The sequence below is a fragment of the Sinocyclocheilus anshuiensis genome, unplaced genomic scaffold (genome assembly GCF_001515605.1).
Source record: "Sinocyclocheilus anshuiensis isolate Anshui unplaced genomic scaffold, SAMN03320099.WGS_v1.1 scaffold914, whole genome shotgun sequence".
NCBI lineage: Eukaryota > Metazoa > Chordata > Actinopteri > Cypriniformes > Cyprinidae > Sinocyclocheilus > Sinocyclocheilus anshuiensis.
The window spans coordinates 2,737,087-2,755,773 of record NW_015539870.1 but is presented as its reverse complement, the minus strand read 5'-3'; the positions used below and the strand labels follow the sequence as shown (position 1 = coordinate 2,755,773).

The following is an 18,687-nucleotide window of genomic DNA, read 5'->3' as shown; positions in this document are numbered from 1 at the left end:
AAAGTCATCATTTACTCACCCTCATGTTGTTCCAAACCAGTTTGAGTTTCTTTCTTCTGTGTTTCTTCAAAAGACGATATTTTGAAAAATGTGGGTAACCAAACAGTTTCTGGTAGCCATTGACTTCCATAGAATGTAAAGAAATAGTATGGAAGTCAGTGGCTACCATCAACTACTTGGTTACCCACATTCTTCACATGATCTTCTTTTGTGTTGAGAAAGAAACTCATACAAGTTTGAAAACAACATGAGGGTGAGTAAATGATGACAAAATTTTCATTTTTAGTTGAACTATCCCTTTAAGCCACACTTAAGATTGAATGGAGGAGGATTTGAATGATAAAGCAATACTGTTCAAAACGACATCAAAAAAATATTTGGATAATTTTGTAGTTGTCAAACATGGCTCATGTTCATAGATAAAGTGATTGTCTACACCTGTGTTTACTCTGATAGGACATTTGATGAGAACATTTTTTGATATTTGGTTTGATATCTAACACAGTGTGTCCGAAATTGCACACTGTCTGAGAACGTACTACATTTGAATTTGAACTTATTTCACAACCGTTAAAAAGTATGTTCTATATAGTATGAATATGGGTAGTATGAATGAAATTCGGACGATGACATGTTGTCATATGCCTTGTTGTCATTATCATGTGAACTGCCAGCGTCAGTTGCGCTGCTTCACTTCCTCTCCCGTGGCCTCATGGGATAGTAAAGTGTTCATCGACTGCACACTTCAGAATCCAGGCAAAAATAGTAGGTCATTCAGATATTTTTCGGCTGCTGTTTTCGAATACTATGAATTCAGACATACTACTTCTTTGGCATACTGTTTTTGGCATGCTATATAGTAGGGAAGTATTCAATTTGGATGCAGTGAGTGAAATTCAGTCATATTTTTAAGTGTGGCCGAAGTACTTTTTTTTTTTTCAGGACTATACAGGGTTGGACACTCAAATAATTGCTCAAGAACAGGCAATTATCAATGTGTGACTGAACCTTTGTTCACAAACCATTTAAGTGTTTATTTATTGTCTAAAATAGTTATATTTTCATAAAAATTCTAACAAAATTTCTAATTTTTGTTTTGTCTTTTTTAGAAAACTGTCCTTGTTTAGGAAGTTAGGTAAGTGAGAGCTTCAAATCTAGTTCGTCAATCCTTGTTTTCTCACCGATAACCTCATGACATTCATTCAGTTTGGCAACTTTGTATATTTTGTTTTATAACATTGTTTTTTACTTGTGTCCTCTTTCAGTTCCCAGTCACATTTAGAGCTGAAGGAAACATTTTTTTCAATTATTTTGTGGCAGTTTGTAATATTGTAACTGATGTCATTGTCATTTGCTGTGCTTAGTTGAGCTTCTCTTGCATTGAAGCTTTTCTTACAGACTCTGTGCTAACAGGAAAAATGCTAACTGCTTACTGTTTGTGACTGAAAAATCATTCTCACTGGATGCCATTTTTGTGACAGATGTTGTTTGGTAATTGTAAATAAAAATCTAATTCTAAAGGATATGGGGAGGTGTCCAAGTCACAACGTCTAGCTACTGGGGTGCCTCAGGGCTCAGTTCTTGCACTTCTCTTCTCTATCTACATGGCTTCACTAGTTTCTGTCATTCAGAAACATGGCTTTTCATATCACTGCTATGCTGATGACACTCAACTCTACCTCTCTTTCCATCCTGATTTTCCGACAATAGCTGCTCACATCTCAGCATGTCTAACAAACATTTCTTGCAGAACCATCACTTTCGCAAACACAGAACTGCTTGTGGTTTCATCCAACCCAACACTTCATCACAATTTCTCCATCCAGCTATGTGCATCAATGACAATTCCTTCAAGGACAGCCAAGAACCTTGGAGTTGTGATTGATGATCAGCTGAATTTCACAGACCACATTGCTAGAGCTGCCCGGTCCTGCCAGATTTACCTTATACAACATTAGGAAGATCAGGTCCGTTCTATCTGAAAATGCTACACAATTCCTTATTCAAGCTCTGTCCAGGCTGGACAATTGCAACGCCTCCTTGGCAGGTCTTCCAGCCAGTTCTATCAAACCTCTACAATTAATCCAGAATGCGGCAGTAAGATTAGTCTTTAACAAACCGAAAAGAGTGCATGTCACACCTCTGTTCATCAACTTGCACTGAAGGCATTAATGTTTGCCTACAAAACAACCTCTGGCTCTGCGCCCCTTTACCTAAATTCACTACTTCAGATGTATGTGCCCTCCAGAAGCTTGCGTTCTGCAAGTGAACGGCGCTTTATAATACCATCCCAAAGAGGCACAAAATCACTTTCACAGACTTTTACCTTAAATGTTCCCTGCTGGTGGAATGACCTGCTCAACACGATCTGAGCAGCTGAGTCCTTAGCCATCTTCAAGAAATGTCTAAAGACACATCTCTTCCATCTACACTTGACCCTCTAACACCTGCTCTCTCTATTCTATTTCTATTCTATCTACTTGTTTTCTTTTTGTTTATAAAAAAAAAAACAGAACCCTTGACCCTTCAACACTAGCATTTTCTATTGTTTTTCTATTCTATCTACTTGTTTTTTAATAATAACTTGACCCTCTAACACTAGCTAGTTTTGTTTGTTTTGGAAACTTAAAACATTATATAAAGCAAAAAAAAAAAAGCTCTTTTTAACTCTTACATACTGAATTATGGGAATATTATGGGAATATTAAATAGATTCATGCAAATATTAAATCTTCTATTTGTTTCAGCCAAAGCAAACAAGAACATAAGGCACAAACAGGAGTCAATAGGCAGATAAGGAGAACTTTGTTCTGTTTGTTTTGTTGGACTGGTTTTGGGGGTGGTATTGCACACATGGCCAGCAGGTCGATGTCCTGTGGATGATAGAGACAGTCGTGGTTTTTCAGAACTTCATTTGGATCACAGACAGTCAGAATGAAGTGTGTTGTTCTAGTGTTTCTGCTGCCGCTCCTGGGCCTGTTGCATGCTGGGCCGCTGCCCGATGAGCCCGTCCTCCAGCCCCAAGAGAACTTTGATGTGAACCGGGTAAGTTATGCTTTTTTGGAAGTTTAAGTGAATGTTTGTGCATAGAGGAGACCAGGACTAGTTGTCATACTTTTTACACTTACATAGAATATTTCTATATAGTCAGTTTCTAAATAGACACAAACACATGAAAATGCCTTGAATACAAAAAACTACTCAACATTTCCACTGTTAGCCCAGAACAAAAAAGGCATAGTTCATTTATCACTTATTGTTCTTTAGTGACAACATGCCCCAATGGTCACACTAAATGTGGTCTGTTGTCACAATGGCAACCTGCTTATTTACACTAATTTTAGAAAACACCTTTAAGATAAAAAAATCTGTATTTAAAGTGTTTTATAGGCCATTTACATTTTGGCAATATGTTACATTCTAATAACTATAAACTATATGGGAACAATTTTTATGAAAAAAGGTATATAAAACAAATTTACATACAATATATACAATTGTTTTTAACATGAAACAAATATGTGACCCTGGACCACAAAACCTGTCATAAGGGTCAGTTTTTTTAAATTGAGATTTATACATCATCTGAATAAATAAGCTTTCCATTGATGTATGGTTTGTTGGGATAGGACAATATTTGGCCGAGATACAACTATTTGAAAATCTGGAATCTGAGGGTACAAAAAAATCAAAATATTGAGAAAATTGCCTTTAAAGTTGTCTAAATGGAAGTCCTTAGCAATGCATATTACTAATCAAAAATTAAGTTTTGATATTTAAGGTAGGAAATTTACAAAATATCTTCATGGAACATGATCTTTATGTTCTGGAACAGTGTTGTAAATACAACTTAACCACTGATTTCTAGTTGTGTCCTCTTTTGGAAGACCAAACAAAGTAGTTTCGCTTTTACAACCAAACACACGGCCGGCTTGAGTGAGCAGAGGCCGGTGGGCTTGAGAACGGCGCGGCCGGCGGATTCGACGAAGGGACATCTGGAGGGCTTGCGGCAACCACACGTGACGACGCCGGGCTGGACTCCGCTTCGTCCACGGTGAAAGCCGATCCGGTGATCCACAGCGCGAAGTTGATGTATTTCCTCAGCGACCAGCACGGATCAGCTCCAGGCATGACGAAGCGGATATCGTCCTCTTTTGGAAGGCCAAACAAAGTAGTTTCGCTTTCACAACGAAACACACAGCGTCTTCACGACATGGAGGCGGCGGCAACAACAATACTACAGCGAGAATAAAAGTTACGCCTTCTTTCTTTGCGTGAACATTTGGGCTGCGTTATGCAAATCTTCCCACATAGCGAGGTAGACGTGGGGGCGTGTTAGAACGAGCCGTTTTAGGTAGGTGTGGCTGACTCTGAACTTTTATAAAGAATATCTCGTTGGATTTGAGACTTTAGTCTTTGCAACTTTACAGATCTTCTTTATGCACCAAGAGCTTGTAACACTCCAAAGAGAAAGGAAAAATTGAAATCACATCATATGACCCCTTTAAGACTGGGTTTGTGGTCCAGGGTCACGTATGGAACAAAGCAGTTCATAAAATAGGTGTTTAAAAGATTGTATAGGCTATTTATTTGCATATTGGTGATTTTGTTTTTATATTGTAATAAACATTTTTTGAGAAAGTAGGCTATATAAAACAAAATTACATATGATATATACAATGTTTTTAATATCAAAATATGTAGCAAAACAATTCATGAAATAGGTGAAGAAAAATCATCTCTATTTAATAGGTGTTATAGGCTATTTCTTTGTATTTTAGTGTTTTTTTTATATTTTAATTGACAAAATATTTTATGAGAAAGTAGGTTATATAAAACAAGAAATTTCACAAAATATAAAAACCTTTTTAACATTAAATAAACAAAACAAATCAAGTAAATTAAAAAAAAATTGTATAATAATAATAATAATAATAATAATAATAACTATTATAATTATAACCTAGTGTTATACAAAATATTCAGCTGAAATATATATAGTTGACCCTTTTACAAACAACAAACAGACAATAAATAAATAGTGATGTTACTTTGTAGGTCCTCCCTAGTGAATTTGATTTGTAGACATTTCAATAACTTTTCTTTGGTCTAATATGAGTGTCAATAAGGTGATATTTGCATAAAATGACTCACTGGCTGTTGTATAACAACTATGTATTGCAGTGCCCTGTTACACCACATTTGATTTTATTATTATTACCATAAATATTATTGTAATATGGCCAGTGATGTGATCTTTCTAACATGTCCATGTCCACCTGCATTTGAAATTCTAATTGACCTTATTTCTCCTAATCTGACCTCCTCGTCTCCTCTGTAAGTTCATGGGCAAATGGTATGATATTGCGATTGCGTCCACATGCCCGTGGCTCAAGCGTCATAAGCGAGACGCAGCCATCGGCTCTTTGGAGCTGCAATCCAGTGGCTCAACACAGACCATCAGCATGACCCGCATCAGCCGCAGGTACAGCACACAATTATTTCACATCCAATCAACAAAATATTGTGAAAAAAACTCATACCTCATACCCACAAAAACAGTTTGCAAAGGCATTGTTTGCTTATTTTGCAGACATGACAGCTGTAAGTCCATCAGTGGAGAATATCAGCTGACCAAAACACCTGGAAGATTCCATTACCACAATGCCAGTGAGTTCAGCACCACAGCTGTCAATCATACAGTTTCCTCGTGTCACTTCACTGTTATTTCACCGTTTGTGTGTCTTTGCTCATGCAGAGTGGAATGCTGATGTGGACTCCTACGTGGTTCACACAAACTACGATGAGTACGCTCTGGTGGTGATGTATAAACAAAAACCAGGCGGGGAAAAAACCACATCTGTCAAACTCTACGGTAAAACATCTGTTTTCTTCTTGGACAACATTTAGGTCTTTCGTGATCTCAGCTTTGACCTCAAATCGACCAAAGCAGCATGAATTGCATACTATTTCTGGGGATTTTCAAATGCATCTGAACTACCTCTTTTGGGCTAATATTACCCACAACCCCCTGCACTTCAACGAGGAGTTTGTGATGGTTCCCTTAATGACGATGATTACTTTTTCAGTTGAAGAGAAATGGTGAGGAATGTGAGTGCTAAACTAAACTATTTAGCACTAACCGCAAGTGCTAAACGTAGAATTGAGCTAAATGCTAACATGCAACGAAAACAGTATGCGACAAATGTGTGTGTGGTAAGAATATCTTCTATGATTTTGATCTCTCATTTCTACTCAAACTCCCATCAAATAACTTCAGATTGCTTTCTTAATGGCTACATTCATTGCATGCTTACATACTACTTAGTTGATATTTCTCTAGTCTTGAATGACTACTACTACACTGGCCAAAATGTGCAGTATATATGACTTAGTGCCCTGTGCCCCACAATGCAATGCACTCGACTTGACCTTGTATTTTAAGTATAATAAACAAAATCAAAGTGGTTGCACCTGCTCTTTTGTATTTCATTGTATGGTCAAACTGCCAAATGGTAAGACAATTTTACATAACATTAAATGCAAAATACTGTTTAATAAAAATTAAAAAAAAACACTTAAAGTCACCATGAAATCAAAATCGAAAATTCTTATTTTTTAATGGAATACATATGGCCAGTGATGTGATCTTTCTAACATGTCCATGTCCACCTGCATTTGAAATTCTAATTGACCTTATTTCTCCTAATCTGACCTCCTCGTCTCCTCTGTAAGTTCATGGGCAAATGGTATGATATTGCGATTGCGTCCACATGCCCGTGGCTCAAGCGTCATAAGGGAGACGCAGCCATCGGCTCTTTGGAGCTGCAATCCAGTGGCTCAACACAGACCATCAGCATGACCCGCATCAGCCGCAGGTACAGCACACAATTATTTCACATCCAATCAACAAAATATTGTGAAAAAAACTCATACCTCATACCCACAAAAACAGTTTGCAAAGGCATTGTTTGCTTATTTTGCAGACATGACAGCTGTAAGTCCATCAGTGGAGAATATCAGCTGACCAAAACACCTGGAAGATTCCATTACCACAATGCCAGTGAGTTCAGCACCACAGCTGTCAATCATACAGTTTCCTCGTGTCACTTCACTGTTATTTCACCGTTTGTGTGTCTTTGCTCATGCAGAGTGGAATGCTGATGTGGACTCCTACGTGGTTCACACAAACTACGATGAGTACGCTCTGGTGGTGATGTATAAACAAAAACCAGGCGGGGAAAAAACCACATCTGTCAAACTCTACGGTAAAACATCTGTTTTCTTCTTGGACAACATTTAGGTCTTTCGTGATCTCAGCTTTGACCTCAAATCGACCAAAGCAGCATGAATTGCATACTATTTCTGGGGATTTTCAAATGCATCTGAACTACCTCTTTTGGGCTAATATTACCCACAACCCCCTGCACTTCAACGAGGAGTTTGTGATGGTTCCCTTAATGACGATGATTACTTTTTCAGTTGAAGAGAAATGGTGAGGAATGTGAGTGCTAAACTAAACTATTTAGCACTAACCGCAAGTGCTAAACGTAGAATTGAGCTAAATGCTAACATGCAACGAAAACAGTATGCGACAAATGTGTGTGTGGTAAGAATATCTTCTATGATTTTGATCTCTCATTTCTACTCAAACTCCCATCAAATAACTTCAGATTGCTTTCTTAATGGCTACATTCATTGCATGCTTACATACTACTTAGTTGATATTTCTCTAGTCTTGAATGACTACTACTACACTGGCCAAAATGTGCAGTATATATGACTTAGTGCCCTGTGCCCCACAATGCAATGCACTCGACTTGACCTTGTATTTTAAGTATAATAAACAAAATCAAAGTGGTTGCACCTGCTCTTTTGTATTATGGTCAATGGTCAAACTGCCAAATGGTAAGACAATTTTACATAACATTAAATGCAAAATACTGTTTATAAAAAAAAAAAAAAAAACACTTAAAGTCACCATGAAATCAAAATCGAAAATTCTTATTTTTTAATGGAATACTGTAGTGTTTATTATAAATAATTTATCCGTGCACTTCATTATTTTTTTTAAATTCATGTGCCCTCTTAATCTTTAATCAAAAACGTTAACCTCTCCTCCTCCTCAAAACGACTCCTCTTCTCTTCCTAGCACTGACACCAGTCATGAGGGAGTACGTTACCCCTAAACATTGAAAAGATATTAGTATATTACGACAACATTACTCTTATGACATGGCAAACAAATTTTTTTTCATGAATATGACTTAACCTGATGGAGGAAGCGCTCAGTCATTCAGGCAGTCTCTCTCTCTCTCTCTCTCTCTCTCCAGCTTCCAACGATCCAATCAATTCCCGAAGGACGAAATCAAGTCCCGCCCGCTCATTACAGATGCCGTTTCACTCGGATATACGTCACAGTAGAGAAGAAAAGACAATCGCAACTTCCGTTTCATGCCGACTTTAAGTAATTAGTGATTTAAGTGATATTTTTAAATAACTGAATGCCATTTACATACAATGTGTGGTCATGTGACAATAGTGTGGCACACTGCTGTTTGATGAGATCATTTTTCCTGTTTTGAAAAATATCGGGGTATTCAGTAAATATTATTCAGTTCTGAACACCTGTAACTATAAGGAACATTCTCAGAATTTATTCTCAGAATAATAGAATGATTGTTAAATGTCTTTAGTAATGTTCTCAAAGCATTAGTACAAAAACATTATTTATACATCGTTCATGGAATGTTTTTTTTTTTTTTTTTCCTGAAACATTTTAGTTGGATGTTCATCCGTGTTACTACTTATTTCAAAATGTTTAGAGAACATTTAAAAGTAGCATTCTCATAATGTTTCAAAAAATTATCAAATGGAATGTTCCCTTATCGTTCATGTAACCAAGAAAAAAAAACCCGGACATTTTGAACATTCAGAGAACATTTAGCAATAACGTTTTTATAACTTAATGGGGAATGTTCCTAGATCATGTGGGTATCAGGGTTTGTATGTGTGAGCATTGAGGAACCCATTATTCTCACCCTGTAGGACGTACTATGCAGCTGCGGCCCACTCTCATCGAAGACTTCAAGACTCTGGTGGCTGAGCAGGGAATGAGTGAAGACACTATAATCATCAAAAAGAACAAAGGTATCCTCAGGACACAAACCAATGCCAAACACGCCTTTTATTCAGACCCGATGTGATTATTCTTGGCTCTCCTTCTCTCTTTGTGTCATCAGGTGAATGTGTTCCAGGTGAGCAGGTCACACCAGAGCCACAGATCCAGGTGAAGACCTCACCATCACTGCAGCGCACACACACAAGAAACTAAATCCATAAACAACGGACATTTTCACTTGAGCTTAAAATAGTAGTTACTCTTAGTGGGATTCTTCAACCAAAAATACAAATCTGATCATCATTTACTCACCCTCATGTCGTTCCAAACCTGTATTTTGCGGAACATAAAAGCTGAATATTTGAATCGTTTAAAGTCTGCTGAATCTATACAAAGAGACAAACAACACCTGAGGGTGAATAAATAATGACAGACTCGTCATATCTGACTGAATTATTCATGTAAGTGATTGAAGCGTCATTAATAATCGTGTCATGTGATTCGATCTCAATAGAGGGCGAGGAGGAATGTGGTCCTGCCGGCTCCTGAGGAGGGATCCGGTGACGATATGCCCATATTTAGAGGACCTGGTGAGTAACAGTGCCACTTATGTGCTGCTTTCATATATATATATATATATATATATATATTAGTGCTGTCAAATGATTAATCGCGATTAATCGCATCCAAAATAAACGTTTTTGATTACATTATATATGTATGTGTACTGTGTATATTTATTATGTATATATAAATACACACAGATACAGTATATAATTTTACAAATATTTACATGTTTATACATTTATATATTCATATTCTTATATTTTATAATAGAAATAAATATATTTAATATATAAACATAACATATTTTTCTTAAATATATACATGCATGTGTTGGTATTTATATATACCTAATAAATATACACAGTATAGTATACACACATATATTATGTAAACAAAAACTTTTATTTCGGATGTGATTAATCGCGATTAATCGTTCGACAGCACTAATATATATATATATGAGTATCATATGAGGGTAGCTGACAAATTTTTAACTAATGTGTAAGTGTATATTTAGCGGATGTTTTTATTTTTTGTAGATTTTGTGATTGGTTGGTAACCATTTAATTTAATTAATATTTTTTTAAATGTGCAGATATGTCACAAAATTACTGAGGTCATAAATCATGATTGATACATTATACATTACCGTTCAAAGATTTGAGTTCAGTAAGATGTTTTGATGATTTTTTTAAAGGCTACATTTATTTGATCAGAAATGCAGTAAAAATCATAATATTGTGAAATATTATCGCAATTTCAATTTTAACTGAATATTATGATTACGGTTTCATTGACTTGGTGCTCAAAGAAACATTTGTTATTATTATCAATGATGAAAACAGTTTTATTGCTTAATATTTTTGTGGAAACCATGATACTGTTTTAAAGGATTCCTTGATGAATAAAACGTTTAAAATAACAGCATTTATTTGAAATAGAAATCTTTAGTAGCATTTTAAATGTTTTTTACTGTAACTATTGATCAGTTTAATGCTTCCTTACTGGAACAAATGTATTAATTTCTTAAAAAAAAAAATCCCCAAATAATGACCCCAAATTTTTTAAACAGTAGTGTGTCTTACATAATTTTTTTAATAATAATACATTATTATTTAATTGTGTGAAAAAAGAGCGCAGAGAATGGAACATAAATAAATACAAATTTTGTAAAAATTGTTGCTTCGATATTAGAGATTATTCTAGTAATAATCTTCTAGAGTTATAATAAATTATAATACATAATATATACTATTTAAAAATTATTATAATTAGTCAAGTCACCTTTATTTGTATAGCGCTTTATTAGTCATTTTATAGTGTCAGTTCATTGATGATTCAGTGATGTCATCATCCAGTTCAGTTCTCCTCCAATAGTGTCTGTGCAATCAGTCAAGCGTTAAATAGAGTTAAATATTGCTTTGATATTATAATAAAATGACCTGTGTGTGCATGTGTGTAGAAGCGTGTAAGTCCCAGCCAGATTCAGGTCCATGTTTCGGGATGTTGCAGCGCTACCATTACAACTCATCCATCATGGCCTGTCAGATGTTCACCTATGGAGGCTGCATGGGGAACCAGAACAACTTTGTGACTGAAAAGGAGTGTCTGCAGAGCTGCCGCACTGAGGGTGAGTGTGTGTGTGTAGTGAGAGTGTGTGTGTGTGTGTGTGTGTGTGTGTGTGTGTGTGTGTGTGTGTGTGTGTGTGTGTGTGGTTTTATTATACACACATGCATTTTGTCCCTCAGCCGCCTGCAGGCTGCCCATGGATGCTGGTCCTTGTAAAGTGTTCACAGACCTGTGGGCCTTCGACTCTGCTGCTGGAAAGTGTGTGTCTTTCAAATATGGAGGCTGCAAGGGTAATGGCAATAAATTCTACAGCCAGAAGGAGTGTGAGGAGTACTGCGGCGTCATGATGAGAAATGGTGGGACACACACATTACACCAGAAAATAGCAGATTTTTTTTCATTAATGTAATTCATATTATTATCAAAATTGTAAAGCGAATTGTGACGCTTGTGTCGTTTTGTTATGGATTTGCAGGAGATGACGAGTTTCTCACAGTGAACTGAGTATGGTGTGAATGAAAATGGAGCGTGACTTTGTTTCAAACAGAAAAGTGCAACATGGATCAGTTTCCAACAGGCATTAACTTCAACATTAACACAATAAATAAAGACCTGTCCAATGTACTGGTTGTGCACTTCATTTTCCATTTTACTGTGCTGCTGTAGGGGACTTTTTATTATTTTATTTTAATGTTTTTTTATTGTTCTGTTTTCCTTCACTTTAAAAATAAATCTCAGTAAAATTATTATTTAAGAATATTTCATTTTATTTTATTATTTTTAGTTTTCTTTTGCTTTCTTTAACAATAAAAATCAGTAAAAAATAAAACATTTTATTTTATTTTACTTTTCATATTATTTTATTTTCCAGTAAAATTAATTGTAAAATTTCATTTCATTTTGTTGTCCAGTGTGACATTTTACACTGGATATTTTCCTTTTGTTTTATTTTACTTTCTTTTATTCTAATATTACATTTTATTATTTTGTTTTCTTTTGCTTTCTTTAAAAAAAAAAAAATCTGTAAAAAAAAATACATGTTATTTTATATTACTGTATATTGTATTTTTTTATTTCTTTAAAAATAAATTTCAATAAAAATAAAACATTTTATTTATTTTTATTTTATTTTCCAGTAAAATCATTATTTCATTTTGTTTTCCAACATGAATAAAACAATTTTACAAATTTTCCTTTATTTTATTTTGCTTTATTTTACATTTTATTTAAACATTTTATTCACTTTTATTTTATTTTGCAGTAAAAATGATTTATGTTATTTAATTTTATTTGATTCTTGGGATGTCCAGATTTTTTTCTTTTCACTGGACATTTTACAATTGCCCCCGGTCTCTCCTACTGACAGTGGCCAGGAGAGGTCAGTGTTGTCTACTGACGGAGATCTTACCAGCTCTAGTCTTTGGAATTGTGTGAAACTGCCTGCTCAACTGATTTCACTGCTGATCTGTGACCAGTTTTAGCGTCCTTGTTATAATACCAAAGCAATATGTTCAGGCTCATGACGCTGATCCTGCATGCAGGCAAAAACAGTCCATTCTGAGCAAAGTCCCCAGCAGCCCAGCCAGGCTTCCTGCCCGCTGTTTCTCAGAATTCACGGCTGGTGATGTTGCTGGGAGAATGCTGGGAATATCCGGAGAGGAAAAAGGAACTGACGGCTTTCAGTGACCTTCCTGCCAGGGCCACATCACCTGCTCACACACAGCCTCACACAGACACAAACGCTCTACAGCCCGAGACAAGCATCCGCAGCGGCTCCAAACACTATTGCATTCATTATCATTGCATTTATCTACAAAATATCAAACCAAGTCTGTGCTCAAATGGTACTCAAGCTTTTCTCAGAAAATATTTTACTTTTATGAGCCATTTTTGCCGTTACTTTTAGTTGATTTTAGTGGATGTATGAAGTCCGTTCCCTCACGTTCATGCAGGTGTCCTAACAGAGGAACCACAGGTGTAGTTACATTACGGTTTGACAACTACAAAAGTGTCCATAGCATTAATACAATGAAACCGCACAAGACGTGTCTCATATAAACACACACAAACGTCCGCATTTACAAACGCATGCTGCAGCTAACACAAACCCACGAAACTACATCACACTCATAAATTACACCAACTCACACGTTTTCAGTTTCACACACATAGGCTACAATGCAAAATCTGAACTTCCTCAGACATCACACACACACACACACATTTGTTACACAGGCGTTCACACAAAAACCGTGTGAAAATGCAAAATTGCATGTTAGCGGTTAGACAGAATATCATCACTACCGGTTTATTTCAAACCCACATCCATCTACTGTGTAGAAAGATGCATACAAATGATATGATGTTATTTATATTAAGAAAATCACTCATACTCATTGGGATTTCAACTTTTTAACTTCGAGTTCTGCACTTTTTGTACAATAGACATGAAAAAAAAAAAAAATTCAAATCCTGCAGCTTGTTGTGAAGAGATGTGCTATTACTTTTACCACCCAGGGGCCGCTTGCATAAACTAGTCTTTAAAAGTTAGCCATCCAATCGTTTTTTTTCCAAGACTTGTCATAACATTTATGAAACGGTAGATTGGAATTTACCACAGATTAGAACTGATTACCTCTTGGCTAACTGCTAGTTGGTCAAACTAGTTCTTAAGACTCATGATGCGTCCCAATTCGCCTACATCTACTATGCCCTAAAAGTACTCTTTTTGTGAAACAAAAGGTACATACTTTTGAGTATGTAGCAGAAGCGTAGACAAATTGGGACTTTGTCATAAGTCTTTAACAAACCACTCTGTTGCTTACTTAAGATGCCATTCAATACGACCAAGCTGCAGCTGCCCCACTTGGTGGACACTAGTTTTCGGACAACTAGCATGCAAAAGACTGCTCACTTCAAACCATAGGAGGGACCTTAAGACATAAGGTGAGGTGCAAACCTACCAGTTACACTTCCTGGCAACATGGCCAGGTCGCAAACATTTAAGTCATCTTGGGATTTACCACAGGAGGACCAATTCCATGATGAAGAACCACGAACACGAGGGGTATAGTGACACTTCCTGGCCTATGACCTAGCCACAAGTTCCAAAGAGCTGATCCAATTGGACTCGCTGCGATTTCGACAGTTCCCTTGACGGGCCTAGCTCTACCCGGGCACCATGGGTCTCTAACAACATTCTCCCTTGCGCCCCATACTACATTACAGGCACAAAGAACTAACCTTGATGCCAGGCCCCCCTCGGAGTTCCCTCCCATTCCCACCTGAGGACCTCCAACAGACAGCCAGTGAGCAACACTAAAAGGATTCCAGCTCGATGCAACAACTACCTAGTACCTACCTCCTGTTCAACAATTTATCATGCCCAGGGGTTTCTGAATTTGACATAACATGCATTCTATAAAAAGGAGCTCCTCTTCCCATTACCACTCACCAATTGTAGATTGGCCCATCCAAGGAGACTCGCACACAAAAGGACCTGCAGTGCTGCTCTGCCTCTAAAAGGACACAACATGCCATACAATCCCCTACAAAATATAAAGTCAAAATGCCCTTCTCACGTCTGCAAGGAAAAAAAGAAAAAAGAAAAAAACAAAAGCTCACCCTGAACTATGGCAACCCTGCCGACTATGCCAAATGTGGCAGTAAGTGGTCAAGAGTTTGAAAATTACCAATAATAAACAGGCACTAATTGGCTCATGAAACCTACCCAACTGACCAATCATGATAAAGTACAAACACTGAGGTTCACCTGTTTGGGTAACGCCAGCCAATCATACTGGGTCTATACCTCACTCTGCTACACTTAGTTACGTCTATTCTGTTACCGTTTAAACTGCCCTGTCAATCATCTTGTCACAGTTATCCTTCACATTTCAATTCATTTAATTTCCTACCGTGTTGGAGAGAAATGAAGAGGCAAGCTGATCTGCCAATCCCCCCTTATGCGTTTGCATAATGATGTATTTATCAGTTAATGACCAAACTTATTTTTCACAGTTCGCAGATGAAATATGACGTGGATAACATTAAATAATTATTTTTTCATCAGGTTAGATATTGATTAATAATTAGTCAGCAAAAAAACAAACCAGTCCATTTTAGGACATTAGGACTTTAATTGGGACGCAGCATCGGTCTTATCATAGTGACTATGTTTATGCAACTGGCCCATGAATACCTTAGCAACTGCACAGCAACACCCTGGAAACCAACCAGAACAACTTAAAGGTGCTTTATGAATTTTTGACTGTACTAAAGCATGAAATACCATAATACATTTGCAGACATTTAGGAAACATGCTGAGTTTACATACTTGTTTCTCTGAAAAACAGTATAGCCAGTTATTCTACATTGAAATGTGCGTTATGTGTCGGAACGACTGTTTTTGTTTTGATCTGTGTGATTTCACCCAATGGCAATTTACCCAATAGTATTTCGACACCCCTGGTTGCCAGTTGGCAGAAAGCACAGCGTATTGAACTAGTTGTGTTCAACCAAGTCTCTGCCTTTCTCACATAGAACAACCTCCTGGACAGCAACCAATCTGGCTTCAGAAGTGGACATTCGACCGAGACTGCCTTGCTTTCAGTTGTTGAAGCCCTAAGACCGGCAAGAGCGGCTTCCAAATCTTCTATACTTATATTGCTGGATCTGTCCGCTGCGTTCGATACAGTGAACCACCAGATTCTCCTGTCAACCCTGTTGGAAAATGGCATCTCAGGAACCGCACTCCAGTGGCTTGAGTCTTACCTCTCAGATAGGTCCTTCAAGGTATCTTGGAGAGGTGAGGTGTCCAAGTCGCAACATCTAGCTACTGGGGTGCCTCAGGGCTCAGTTCTTGGACCACTTCTCTTCTCTGTCTACATGGCATCACTAAGTTCTGTCATTCAGAAGCATGGCTTTTCATATCACTGCTATGCTGATGACACTCAACTCTACCTCTCATTCCGTCCTGATGATCCGACGATATGCCACACCTGTGAGGTGGATGGATTATCTCGGCAAAGGAGAAGTGCTCACTAACACAGTGAAAACCGGGATTCATCCGTGAAGTGAACACCTCTCCAAAGTGCCAGACGCCATCGAATGTGAGCATTTGCCCATTTAAGTCGGTTACGACGACGAACTGCAGTCAGGTCGAGACCCCGATGAGGACGACGAGCATGCAGATGAGCTTCCCTGAGACGGTTTCTGACAGTTTGTGCAGAAATTCTTTGGTTATGCAAAGGGTTGGGTTTGAGGGTTGTCCCCCCTAAAAATATGATTAAAAACCACACTGTGTATTGTAAATAACGTTAAATACTTTAATATATAGGCTTATGTCCTCTTCATGCAACTTACAAGGAATTACTTATTTTTTCTTGGCTTTTGCAACTTGTAATTATTGCATATCGCCACCTACTGTACAGGAGTGTGTAGAGGGACTTGGCAGATACTTTACTTAGGAAAAATAAATAAGAAATTTGAAAAATACAAATAATAATTAAAAAAACCCCAAAGGGTTACCTTTTCGTTTCTAAATTCTTCTTATTAATCCTGTATTTTCAAGAAATATAAACAAAGCTTTGAATCTATTTCTTTCCATCCCTTGTTCTCTAAGAATATCTTAAATTTTATTTTCTTCGTCCATTTCCTGCCATTTCTGCCTGTATTCATGGTATTTATTGCATTTAAACAAGACATGTCCTACATCTTCCTTGGTTTGACATCTTGTACATAATCCATTACTCTTCCCTATTATCTGCAATGTATAATTCAATCCAGTATGACCTAATCTCAGCCTTGAGTATACTACTACTTCTCGCCTGTTTGCCATATTTATCCTTTTTCCTTCAACTTTTGCTTGGTTTATGTGATTACAAGGAACTAAAGAAACACTAGGGCTATATATAGTGCCTAACAAGCTTAACAAGATAACAGGACACACTTGGGGAGACTAATCAAGGGGAACTAATGAACAAACGGACAACAAACTGACTACAAACATCACGGGAGACAGGAAGTGATATAAAAGTCCAAGACAAGGCACAGAGAACATGTAACAAAAAATTCTAAAACCAAAATAAAACTGAACACCTCAAAATTGCAAAAAGAAAAAACAATATCCTTCAAAAAGGTTTCTTTAGTATAACGGAAAATTAAAATAATGTTAAGCAAAATGAAAAAGTCAAAGCCTTGCTTGCACTGGATGTGCTGGTTTCAGCCTCATTGCTTGCTGCAGTCATGTCCTCATCTCATATTTAAAACACCTGTGATTCACAACCACTTGCTAAGGAACTCACATTCATGTAAAGTAGCCTTGTTGACAAGTTTGGGTGAGTAAGGGCAAAACGCACAAGATATTGTACTTTCAGTGCCCTGTAGTTGGCGATATCACTTCTTTTGTAGCAGAAATAAACAGCAGCAGAAAAAGCTAGGGTGCCATGCAAAATGTAATGGGTAATTGCAAAACTCATTACAAATGTAGTGTAGTAAAGAGTATAGATACTTATTCAAAAATGTAGTGAAATAAGGAGCAAAAGTTGCTAATATCTTTGTTAATCAGTAAAACTACAGAATATCCAAAATGATACTCAATATAGTAATTAATTACATTTACTCAAATACTTTACACCTCTGTGAGCGTGGAGTAAATTCTGTGAGTTTACTGGAGTCTGAGGAGGAGGGGGCAGAAGAAACAACTCTCTCCAATATTTTGAATTTGGACTACAGCACCCATTTCAACCACTAGTTTTGATATTACATACAATGCCTTTAAAGGGGTCATCGGATGCCCATTTTCCACAAGTCGATATGATTCTTTAGGGTCTTAATGAAAATGCTTATATGTCTTAATGCTTTTTTACCCTGTCAAAAACAGCTAATTTCAGAACAAGCCGTTTTGTAGCATTTTCCTTTAAATGTTAATGAGCTCTGCTGACCCCGCCCCTCTCTTCCGAGCTGCTCTCTGAGGGACGTTTACTTTAGTCGCATTCATCGTGAAACTTGCTAATTAGCACATTATTAGGAAAGGCGATTTGCAAAGATTCATTAAAAAACCTTATACTCACTACTTCTGTAGGTGAAGCTGGATCACGAATGATTCGCGCGAACACAGACGCATTTAGGTAGATCGGGGCGCATTCCCTTCAAAAACAAACGTAATCCACTGCGTCTTCAGCGGCTCAGATGTCCATTCAGAACAATTTAGCAGCTGCATCGCAATGCACTGGAAACCACACAGAACACCTTAGCATCATGCTGGAGAGTTTTACAAAGGCAAGCACTTTAAAATTTTCCTCAGAAAATGTATAAATCTATTTTAAATCATATGTGTCATTGGTAAAATGCTCTAGCACAGCTGAAAGGTGTTACACATAATTGAGCCTTCTTACTATATACATGTTGAGTCATGAACTCAGATGAG

The 18,687-nt window shown here is 37.0% G+C and overlaps 1 protein-coding gene across 3 annotated transcripts; it reads left to right on the top strand.

Moving 5' to 3' along the window:
- The first annotated feature begins 2,881 nt into the window (after positions 1-2,881).
- Positions 2,882-11,881, top strand: LOC107685119 (protein AMBP). Of its 3 annotated transcripts, none has more exons than XM_016481610.1 (10): positions 2,882-3,045; positions 5,343-5,485; positions 5,594-5,670; positions 5,759-5,875; positions 9,049-9,150; positions 9,243-9,289; positions 9,636-9,711; positions 11,151-11,318; positions 11,437-11,613; positions 11,733-11,881. In XM_016481610.1, the coding sequence occupies exons 1-10, from the start codon at positions 2,935-2,937 to the stop codon at positions 11,759-11,761; spliced, it is 1,047 nt and encodes a 348-aa protein (XP_016337096.1). In that variant the 5' UTR covers positions 2,882-2,934; the 3' UTR covers positions 11,762-11,881. The 3 variants fall into 3 exon arrangements, with proteins under 3 accessions (XP_016337096.1, XP_016337098.1, XP_016337097.1); XM_016481612.1 differs by lacking the exons at positions 5,343-5,485; positions 5,594-5,670; positions 5,759-5,875 and adding exons at positions 6,736-6,878; positions 6,987-7,063; positions 7,152-7,268 and having other exon boundaries at positions 2,884-3,045; XM_016481611.1 differs by lacking the exons at positions 2,882-3,045; positions 5,343-5,485; positions 5,594-5,670; positions 5,759-5,875 and adding exons at positions 6,690-6,878; positions 6,987-7,063; positions 7,152-7,268.
- The last annotated feature ends 6,806 nt before the right edge of the window (positions 11,882-18,687 follow it).

Bases quoted from the DNA above. Each gene is read 5' to 3' on its own strand.
- LOC107685119 (XM_016481610.1), top strand. From the start codon at position 2,935: ATGAAGTGTGTTGTTCTAGTGTTTCTGCTGCCGCTCCTGGGCCTGTTG. The intron at 5,671-5,758 runs GTGAGTTCAGCA...TTGCTCATGCAG, and splicing joins ATTCCATTACCACAATGCCA to AGTGGAATGCTGATGTGGAC. The intron at 9,712-11,150 runs GTGAGTAACAGT...GCATGTGTGTAG, and splicing joins GCCCATATTTAGAGGACCTG to AAGCGTGTAAGTCCCAGCCA.